The sequence below is a fragment of the Seriola lalandi genome, unplaced genomic scaffold, assembly GCF_002814215.2.
Source record: "Seriola lalandi dorsalis isolate HSWRI2012SDOR001 ecotype SW California unplaced genomic scaffold, Sedor1 jcf7180002054505, whole genome shotgun sequence".
Lineage (NCBI taxonomy): Eukaryota > Metazoa > Chordata > Actinopteri > Carangiformes > Carangidae > Seriola > Seriola lalandi.
In genome coordinates, this window is record NW_019525058.1 from 1,406,263 (window position 1) to 1,417,804 (window position 11,542).

Genomic DNA, 11,542 nt, shown 5'->3' on the forward strand with positions numbered 1-11,542 from the left:
ACCTCCTCTCTTCTGATTGGCTCACCGACCTGTTGTTGCTAGAGCTCCAGAGAGAAGCCTGAGAGAGGAGATGTAAAACTACACTGAGATGGTTTTTATATCTTCTGATGGATCAACACTTCAAATAAAACACAGAAGAAGAGGTGCTGTTAAAAAAAAAAAAAGTGTAACTTCCTACAGCAGCTGGTCATTGTAGTTTTTAGCAAACGTTTCTCACACAGGAGGAAATTGTGCAGCAGAGCTCCATTGTTCTCAATGCTCACTACAGCACCAAATGTGGATGCTGAAAATGCACAAAGAACATATATCACATTTACACACACACACTCAATACTTATGAGAAGGATACATTAATTGTTGTTTTTGATCTTTTGACAATAAGAAAACTAACGACTCTCACCAGCCTTATCTTTTTATCAGTTTCTTGTTATTGTGTCCCTTCCTGATACGCATGCTGCTAGCACTCTGCAGCGTTTGGCTTCCCTCCAGTGAGGCTGTGGGTTTACGTGTGTGTGTGTGTGTGTGTGTGTGTGTGTGTGTGTGTGTGTGTGTGTGTGTGTGTGTGTGTGTGTGTCTCTGTCTCCTGCTGATGCAAGTGTGTGTCAGAATTTACACAGCAGACTCGCTGACAGCGGTTGCCACCTCCCTCGGTTTGAGTTGTACTCCTGATTTCGTGCTGGGTTTTTGGTTTCAGGTCTAGAAATACTCACCGGCTAAAAGCGCTAGCAGCTATTTAGAGACACATGTTGTAAGAGTAAACAGAAAAATCCACTTTACAGCGAAGATATCTGCCGTATGTATCCTGAGAAGCCCCCTCAGCCGGCTTTGGATTGAAGTGAAAGAGAGTTGTTCAGGAGACGGCAGCAACAGGACACAATTTGCCTGTGATAGTTTTTATGCAAATCTGGTCCTGAGGATGATGCTGTCAGACGATCGCCACAAATATTAGGATTCAAACTCTTTAATGAAAAATCCAGCCACCGGTTTTTAAGACACTTTGATCCGTGGTGTGGAGGAGAGTTTAATGTGTCCGGTGGTTGTTCGGATATTATTTGCTGTGTTGTGTTTCTGAGTTTTTACGTGTTTTCCTGGTTCAGTTCCAGGAAGTGATTAAAACAGAAAACTGAGGCTTGAAAGGAAACGAAGTGACAGAAATAATAAACCAGCTTCTGTTGAGGAACAGTTCACCACCTCTTTTTAATTACAGGCACTTGTGCTTCTTATTGGGGCTGGGTGTCAAACCTCGACCCATTAATCCTTCGTCTTGTACCTTATTTATATTTCCTCATATGATTCATAACTTTGTTCATTTTAGACTTTATTCTACTTTATTTGAGTTAAGTTCTTATACGTCTGCTTTGTGTTAATAATGTATTCAGCTGGTTTATTTTGTTAAATTCAAAAGGGGTTTTGTTTGGAGAAACCTTCACACATACAGTTAGACAGTAAATATAAACAATATGGACCAATAAACCAAAAAGCAAATGTATTAAGCAGCAGCTGAACAGGCTCATTTATATTTACCTGCTACAGTTTTCATTCACTTTAAGCTACCGAACAAACGGAAAAGAAAATTGCTCATAATTATAACCCTCAGAAATAACACTTTATATTAGCATCGTTCTATAATTTAACCCCAACAACAGAAACACACATTAAACGGTAAACTTACAGACTGCTTTTAACTTTTACTGCATTGTAAAAAAAAAAATAAGAAAATCTTAGAATAAAAATCTTTTCTATATTTGTCATGAGGTTTTGATTAATGTATTATTTTACTCCTGAAACTTCAGCTTCTATATTGACATTGGTCTAAAAACATCCAGAACACTTGGGCTGGGTGTTTATTACCATCAAAATTAAATGTTTCTCGTTGAGCATAAAAGTTAATTTTCACTTTGGAAAGGGAATCCTGACTTTAGATGCTCTACACGCTTTTTCCAGATTTTTATTTGAATCGGGATTTATGTGATCAGAGAGGGAGTAAATAAAACGTCTTATCTGATAAGATGTTTGAAACAAACTCTCAGTACTTAGTGCGATGGGACACGTTTTAGTTGTTACCAAAATAGCAGATGAAGTATGACACCTGATTTTAATCTAATCTAATCTAAGATAATGAATTTTGTCATAGACAAGAATCCCCGCCTCCAAGTTGCAGGAAATAAAAGCCACAGCCGCTCCTTCCAAATGTCTAGAAGAATAAAATGAAGCGATGAGATTTTATATCCAAAAGAAAGGTCAAAGGTCAGCTTCACTGTGACATCATAATGTTGTGTAAAAAAAACAAAAAAAAAACACCTCCCACCATTATTACAACACAGTGACTCAGGAAGGAAAGACTGCGGCCGCGTTTCCTGCAGCTCGTCTGGTTGGTTGGAGGAAACGGTCGCGATGAGGTGATTCTGCTTTTTAAAAATAAAAATAAAAAAGCTTTCTCAATAACATGTTGGCAGAACTGTGTGTGTCTGTGTCATGTATTCTGTTACTCTGCATCCACCGGGATGTTTTTAAGCAAACAATGAGGTTTGATGGGTGAGTCATTTCTCCCATTCGAGCCACTTAACAGAGGCAGATGTGTTTGTGATAACACTGACACGCCGAGTGGAGCAGGGTTTATTTTGTTACGCAGTGAAAAGAGTTCTTCGAAAAACTTCTTTGGCACCAGCATCAAAAACTTTTTAAATGCCTGACGAACAGAATGTAAACCAGAGACTGAGTTTGGATGAAAAACAAAGTGACTTACTACGACTTCCTACCTTTTGATTGGCTCCCTTCGATGTAATGCTGGGAAAAAAAAAAAAACATGCAACATTTTCACAACAAACTGAATTTATTGGGGCAGTTTTGTCACAGCTTTGGGTGTTGTGATCCGCAGTCTGGAGTGAAACACGACTCCCAGAGAGAAACAATCATCTCCTCGTTCCCTCCCTGTCCACCGGCTCAAAGTGCCTCCTTCCTGGCAGCCTGCGCTGAGGGGGAAACAGAGCTCATCTAAACTCTTGGCCTCCTGCTGCCGTGTTTTTCCAGCCTGGCTATGAGCTGTGCCATCCTGCAGCTCGCCGGCTCGCAGCCACCGATCTGACAGCTGCAGCTGCTCACTCCACTGGCTCGCCCGCTAATGTTAGGATGATAAAGCCCCGTTAAGGCCGACACTGATACTCTTAGATAGAGGTTGAGCGTGGCAAGGGCGTTCCGTCAGTATTTGTATTTTTGGTCCAACATTAGTCCGTTCCAGGAGCCGTTCAGCAGAGCTATCCAGTGACAGGCTGAGAGATTAGACGCTAACTAACATTATCCCGCTCCATCTACCATCATTTCCTCATGGTTTTGAACTAAATTCCGCTCCACACTTTATCCCCCCCCCCTGCATGATATCGTTCTCATTTCCAGCCCTTGTGAAATAGGCTGTTTAACGTGCCATGTAGAGTCATAAAGTCAAGCTTAGACTTGCGGACGATCAGCCTCCTTTTTAAACCTTTTCCCGTTCTGTCTCGTTTAAATTATGTCATGATGACTGTCCGCAAAACTATGAATCAGTTCAATTGCTTTTCATTCCTTTTGGATGGATGTGGACGTTGGATATGAACAGAACTGAGGTAATAATAGAGGAACGTGCTTTATCACAGTCAAGACAAATGTGGCCTTTTGGCATGAGGAGGGATCTCTGCAGCCTACAGAGCAATTAAAATGATTTACTTGACTCACCCTGAGGTTAGCGGATGAGATATAAGATATACTGTGAGATGAGATAAAAACCGGTTTTGTCGGGATGGTTTTAACATCTCTGGGTGATTATACAAATCAGTGACATCTGTGATAATGGCAATACTTTTTTGCACAGTGCATTGTTTCTTAAGGTTAAAACATAACTGTTAAAAAAGATTTTGGCGAGTGGACGATCCAAAAAAGCACTTTTTAAAATTCTTTTAGCTGTAAAAGTTTTCTCAATTGAAGTGCAAGAAAAAGTGCTGTTCAGGATATTTATAGACATCTTGATATTAAATGACAAACAGTTAAATCCACCTCAATATCAGGCTTAATCCAGAATACCACAGTCGTTGTCTTCGTGCTGCAACGAACGTCTGAGAGAGAAAGCGTTTTTTCTAAATCTATGAATGTGGTTCAGGTTTACAGTATTACAGTTTCTATAAAACAAATCCAGTCATTTGAGGAGTGACTTTCACCCCGATAACGTCAGGACTTTCAGTGAGTCTTCCTTCCTTCTTCCTCTTATTAATAAAAAGTTGATTTCATAAGTAATAAAATGCCCCCCCCTCCCCCACTCTCAGGGGTTACAGCCCTGCTTATGGTAGCTAATGTTAGCTAGCACTGATCCTATAACAAGATGGTCTCTCGTCCTCTCAGGAGTAGATGGGGACCGACGCAGAGCTAAAAGTAGAGTCAGTATTGGATTTATATCCAATGTGTCTGCTGGTTGTGTAAATAGGGAATCGTCTGCGTTTGAGACGTTTGGTCTGTCCATCGATCTGTCTACGTCACATTAAGATCCTAGATTACCATGAAATGTTGTTATAAGATAAAAGATAAGATATACTTTAATGTCCCTGTAGTGAAATTTTCTTCTGGCCTCCGTCCTCCGGTTCCACAGAAGATGATTCCTCGCTCTTTGCTCTGCTGAGATTTAAAGCTCCACATTTTCCTTCTTCTTCTGTGTTTTTATTTGAAGTGTTGATCCATAAGATTTATATTTGTTGTTTTATAGAACAGATCAAATATAGCAGATTTCAGGGAAAAACACTCAGAGAAACCAAATCCTGTAAAGGTTTGGAATGTGGGTCCAGGTGGGCGGGGCTTGGTGACTGCTTTGTTGTGACATCACAAAGTTCCAGAAGTCCTGACGGCTGGTTTTAAGGCTCAGTTTCTGAATACAGGCTGTGTGCATTTCTGTGTGGACTGAGGCTTTGATACTTTCACAGTATTAATATAGAAGCTAGAGCTGATCTATAATCACACTACACATGGACACAGACCTTTACACTGGATGGAGCGTTAAACTGTTTTGTTTTTAGAAACTCAGTGAGCTTTTCCTCAGGCCGATTCGAACAAATATAACTGAACAAAATAAAGCCACTGAAAAATTACTGCCTGGATTGCCGTGACGTTGGCTGGAGATATTCATATCAAGGTATTAAAGTGTTCTCTGTGAACCGTGTTTACTCTAGAAACACACACACACACACACACACACACCTACGCTTGTAGAATCCGAATGAGAACTGTTGGAATACAGAGGTTGTGTTTATTGGCTGAATGATGAAACTTTAATACAGAGGGGGATGTGGGATTAGACCCGTGGCTTTAGTTACACGGACGCAGCATCATAATCTATTAGCATCAGCTGTTACGGGATTACGGCCTATTAATGAGACCACACACACGATAGCCGTGGGATCTGCTTTTAGTGGCTGCTGGGCTGGTAGCGTTAGCGTCATGTCACCGCTAACCCATTTCAGCAGAGGTGTAAGAACACACACGAGAGCTGTCCTCAACCAGTCCGCCATCAATCACCTCGTCTCCCGCCTGCTCGCCTTTTCTCGTCACATCACAGGAAATCCTCGTCATGTAAAGCGAAGGATCCTGTTTATTACTCTGTCCGTCATCTGCTCCGTAATACCAGCGTGGAATGAGGGGGAGGGGCTCCGCTCATATCCTCGGGTTGTTTGTTTCTCATAAGGAGATGTGATGGGAGGAGAGGAGAGTTAATGAGAGGAGAGAAGAGGGAGGAAGAGGAGGAAATAAGCGAGCGCAGGCTACAGCCACAAAGCCGGGGGGGGGGGTAGAGCGAGCTTGGCTGGGCTGCCAGTCCTGGTCAGCATCATTGATTTTAAAGGAAACAGAGGGGTCAAAGGTCGCTTCTTAATGATGTTGTGCTCCTTGTGCTGATGTCGAGCTCTGCTGACTTCACCGTTGACTAAGGTGGATCCACAGGAAGTGACAGGATCACCTTCACGCGGTATAGACGGCGTAGGAAGTGAGTGTCGCTGACTCGGTGAGAGCAGCAGCTGCAGTTTGTCACCGGTCTGTAACAATAATCTTCAGCTGTCCGGAGATCAGGTGGAGTTGAGACACGGCAGATGTTTATTAATTCATTAATATGATACATTTGATTAATATGATTTTATTTTTTACACCTGGTTTTTAAAGGTCTCCTCCAGTGTAAAGGTCTGTGTCCATGTGTAGTGTGATTATAGATCAGCTCTAGCTTCTATATTAATACTGTGAAAGTATCAAAGCCTCAGTCCACAGAGAAATGCACACAGCCTGTATTCAGAAACTGAGCCTTAAAACCAGCCGTCAGGACTTCTGGAACTTTGTGATGTCACAACGAAGCAGTCACCAAGCCCCGCCCACCTGGACCCACCATCCAAACCTTGCAGGATTTGGTTTTTCTGAGTGTTTTTACCTGAAATCTGATATATTTAAATAAAAAAGTAAGAATTTAAACGAAGCTGATATCTGGTAACTCTTGTACAGAGTTTCCAAACATTTTCATCCCTGTTGATGAATCTGTATTAACAAACCTGAGAGTGTGGAACTATATATATATACTAAATCTCTGATGTGATGCAGTAGTTTTAGAGGAACATGTTCATTGCAGATGTGATCAATAAGTCATTTGTCAGTGGGAGGACATCACCCTGAGTTCACTGTCGTGTCACTGCACATGCAAACGCTCTTCATGTTATTGCTTTACTGTTTTTTAACCCCGACAGCCGTTACAGTGTCTTTCTATCTCGTGATACGATACGATCAGAAGTTGAATTGTGTCTTTTAAAAACCAGTTTTAACCTCACCTTTTCTTTTTCTTTTTTTCTTTTTTTTTTATCCCAGGTGACGTTCCGCACGAGGATCTACCACTGTAACATCAACAGCCAGGGGGTGATCTGTCTGGACATCCTGAAGGACAACTGGAGTCCTGCCCTCACCATCTCCAAGGTCCTGCTGTCCATCTGCTCCCTGCTCACTGACTGCAACCCTGGTGAGAGCTACCACACACACACACACACACACACACACACACACACACACACACACACACACATACACGTACACGTGTCCTTGTCATAACTCCCCGGTTGTAGCCGTGGCAGGTTGACAGACACGTCAGCTCTGTGTGGATAATGTATATAGAAGTTTGTCGCTTTGAGGCTCAAGTCGTGAGTTTAGTGACACTGCGGCTGCGGCGGCGGCAGAAACAGTTTCCTCAGAGCTGGACGGGCCTGTCGCAGTGAGGGAAACGCAGCCGGTTTAATCTGATATCGGCTGAGTTTAAATATGTTTCGACTGCGATGACAGGAGGAGCGGGAAAACCCAGGCTCGCTGAACTCATTCCAGTTCCACATGGATCAAGTGGAGGAACCTCAGTCGAGAGTTAAGGCGTCAGTCTGATTCAAACACACCAGGTTTTTACAAAAGTGTTGTGTGATAGACGAGAGCAGAAGTGTGTTTCCTGTCTCTCGTTTAGGTTTTAAAACGGTTCGTGGTTTTATCCATTTGAAATAGTATAAAATATTCTGAAACTGTGTCAGCGCTAATCAGACTGTGGCCACAGAGGACACATTTGCAAATATCATATTCCTAAGAGACTGAATGTGGTCTGAGTGATCGGATCTCAAATGCGTCCTCGACGTGTCTCAGGCGCGTCCACACCTGAACTTAGAGCTGACCACATGCAATCGGAGACGGATGTTGAAGATCCATATTTTCTTCTTCTTCTGTGTTTTATTTTGAAGTGTTGATCCATAAGAAGATATAAAAACCATCTCAGTGTAGTTTTACATCTCCTCTCTCAGGCTTCTCTCTGCAGCTCTAGTAGCAACAGGTCGGTGAGCCAATCAGAAGAGAGGAGGCTCTGAGCCTCTCTGCTGATTGGCTGACTGTTTTCTGAGTGATCCAATAAAAATAAAGCAGATTTCAGGTTAAAACACTCAGAGAAACCAAATCCTGCAAGGTTTGGATGGTGGGTCCAGGTGGGCGGGGCTTGGTGACTGCTTTGTTGTGACATCACAAAGTTCCAGAAGTCCTGACGGCTGGTTTTAAGGCTCAGTTTCTGAATACAGGCTGTGTGCATTTCTCTGTGGACTGAGGCTTTGATACTTTCACAGTATTAATATAGAAGCTAGAGCTGATCTATAATCACACTACACATGGACACACACCTTTACACTGGAGGAGCTTTAATACCAGGTCTGAACACCAGCCATAGACAACACTCTTAAATAACTGCCCTCAGTGTGACTGTGGGGCAGAAATAATGACTGTAGCACATTCAGACCATTTGCGTTCACCCTCTTAAAGATACTGTGTTGTGAGCTGCGAGCCTGAGCTCTCCTGCTCCTCCTTGCAGTCCAGTCAGTGTTTATCCAGGACTGGCTGCCTCACACAGTCCTGTAAACAGCTAATTAGATCCATTATGGCTCCGTTTAGCAGCAGAGCAAAGACCACCGATGGAGAAACGGCGGAATTAAATCATCGTCTTTTATGGAGTAGTGAAAACGTGGGTCCACTGGTCCTCAGCCGCAGACACAAATAACGTCTCTCGGTATAAAGTTTTACCGGCGATAAAAAGCAGATGTTGACTTATATCGACACCAATATGATGTTCAGAGAAACATCTGGGGGGGAAACGTGTCGGAGCCAAGAGTGCATGACAACGACATGCGGAGGAAACAGCTGATTGTGAAGACCTGTGATGAGCTTGTGTCCTCTCTGCGGGGGATTGCTCTTTGATAAATGTAGCAGCGGATATTCTCTTTCTCCGTGGGCGAAAAATGAGAATAGCTTTTCCTCTTCTTCTCCTCCTCCTCCTCCTCAACGGTTTCAGACGTTACTGAAATGATACGAGCTGATTCCTTTAAAGTGGGATAGAAAGAAGAAAAAAAAGACTCCCACCGTCCCCCCGTTACCCCCCCTCCCCCATTACCCCTCCTCCCCTGTTACCCACGCACTTTCACTCCGTCTTTCTGCCTCTTGCCTCATCAAAATCAGTCGCTCGCAGCACTTCTCGCCACTTGTTTTTTAAACCCGGCCTCGAATGATGAATGTGGTCCCCGGATCTGTTTGTGAAAGCGTGGTGGACGAACCCACAAGCAGATATTCTACCTGTGGGCGTGGCTGGTGCTTCACACACCTGTCTCCTCCCATCTCTTCTTCTTCTTCTTCTTCTTCTTCTTCTTCTGCTGTTGTCTGAGCTGCTGCATCTGATGTGTTGCTGATATACGGACGGTCTTTTATAATAAAGGTGACTCCTTTTCTCCCCCCTCGGTAGCTCCGGGGGTGTCAGTTTGTCAAACCTGTAATAACAGCTCACCTCGCTCTGCCTCAGAGGAAGGTTTTACCGTCTGGATTGATATCAGAATAAATGAGCTGAGGTGTGGATGCCCTCAGCAGCTCCCGCCTGGACTCTGTAGTGTTTGAAAAACGTGTGTTAAAGTGTTAGAAAACCATAAAATGACTCTGTAACATCTGGTCTTACATTAGTGCAGCAGCTACCAGTGTTTGATGCGGTCACCCTTAAAGCCGAAGGAAAGAGGTACGAGGCTCCTTCATCGTCTCGGTGCGTCCTCTTCTTCTGCAGTGGTTTAATTGCACCAGCTGTTCGTCTCGAGTCTCCCAAGTCTTAATATTCATGTTGCTAGTGGATGAAAATCCAGATTTGAGGTCACAAACCCCCGATAAGACCAGGAAACCACCGGGTCACATGACTCCACAGTAGTCCCAGGTATTTATCGTCATAATTGGCCTTTTTAACATAATTACACAAACACAATTATCAAGGAAAATCAGTGCTAAATTTTGGCCGCCTTTTCCTGCTGTAACATCTTTCAGTGTAACACACCTGTCACACCTGTCGGGGGGGGGGGGGGGGGTTGCTTCTCTCTCTGTCACCTCACTGAGAAATTGACCTGCGGCACAACGAACTGAGCAGCAGGGCGATCGATAGGAGGAGTCCGTGAGAATTCATAATGGCTGGCTGTTGACTGACCGGACGTGTGCGGTGTATCAACAGACGGGATGGCGCTGAGCTGCTGCTGGCGCCCAACCAGCATCATCACCTCTGATTTACAGCGGCGTGTACATTTTACTAGGCTGTCGATAAAAGTGTCGGCCGTGCTGCACGTCCTGCGATACCTCAGACCGCAGGGATGACGGAGCTGCATTAGTTTGACGTACGGCTTTTTCTTGTGGTTTTCACTGGTTGTAAAAAGAAGTAAATAAATAAATAAATCCCCATGCATGCTGATGAGCCCAGGTGGTCGGCTGCAGGTTTCTCAGACCGTTTCAGGTGATTGGCTGTTGGAGTGAACGTGTTGTAATGTCCTCACACGTAGAAAATCACTCACACAGACAGATGTGGGGACGTTGCTGATGTCACGCTCCCCTCAGGAAGTCTGTAGGTGCGAGTGTGAGACATTATGTCGAGGTACAGTACGTCTGAAACTGCTGGATAGATTCCTGTGAAATTTGTGGTGGATATTCGTGCTCCACAGAGGATGAACCTTTGATTTTAAGCCAATGATTGAGCCAATGATTTTGCTCTGCACTCTGGAACACATTTTCTTTCTCATAAGACATTTCCAAACCAGATTGTTTAAACATTGTGAGGCTCGTCTAGCTGGCGGTTATCTGCTGTCATGTGTTGTCATTGTTGCGTTTCTTGGTGCATTACCGCCACTGTCTGTGGAGCAGCGTGGACACATGAACTGACTTCATGCTCGGGGGGCCATTCCTCCTCTGCACCAGTGCTGGTCAAATATTCTTTATGGTACGTTTTCATCCAACACTTGAGTGTTTTTCAGAGCGATGCATGTTAAAGTTTTAAAGCTCCTCCAGTGTAAAGGTGTGTGTCCATGTGTAGTGTGATTATAGATCAGCTCTAGCTTCTATATTAATACTGTGAAAGTATCAAAGCCTCAGTCCACAGAGAAATGCACACAGCCTGTATTCAGAAACTGAGCCTTAAAACCAGCTGTCAGGACTTCTGGAACTTTGTGATGTCACAACAAAGCAGTCACCAAGCCCCGCCCACCTGGACCCACCATCCAAACCTTTGCAGGATTTGGTTTCTCTGAGTGTTTTAACCTGAAATCTGCTGTATTTTTATTGGATCACCTCAGAAAACAGTCAGCCAATCAGAAGAGAGACTCAGAGCCTCCTCTCTCCTGATTGGCTCACAGACCTGTTGTTACTAGAGCTGCAGAGAGAAGCCTGAGAGAGGAGATGTAAAACTACACTGAGATGGTTTTTTATATCTTCTAATGGATCAACACTTCAAAATAAACCACAGAAGAAGAAGGAAAATAACATTTTAAAGATTTCATGATTTAAACTCACTCACGTCCTTCTGTGTTACAGCCGACCCTCTGGTTGGAAGCATCGCCACACAGTACCTGACCAACAGAGCTGAGCACGACAGGATAGCCAAACAGTGGACCAAACGCTATGCCACATAGACCAGCTCGACTCCTCCAGGAACCCCCCCGGCCCCCCACCCTCACCCCACCCCACCCAACACACA

General features: G+C 43.9%; 1 protein-coding gene across 2 annotated transcripts in view; it reads left to right on the forward strand.

Annotated features, from left to right (window-relative positions):
- LOC111660060 (ubiquitin-conjugating enzyme E2 E2-like) overlaps positions 1-11,536 on the forward strand; it is a 48,191-nt gene extending 36,655 nt beyond the window's left edge. For both annotated transcript variants that reach the window (XM_023413181.2, XM_023413180.2), the window contains exons 5-6: positions 6,856-7,003; positions 11,380-11,536. In XM_023413181.2, the coding sequence (XP_023268949.1) occupies positions 6,856-7,003; positions 11,380-11,477 (246 nt within the window). In that variant the 3' untranslated portion in view covers positions 11,478-11,536. The remainder of the gene's footprint in view (positions 1-6,855; positions 7,004-11,379) is intronic.
- Positions 11,537-11,542: the final 6 nt, after the last annotated feature.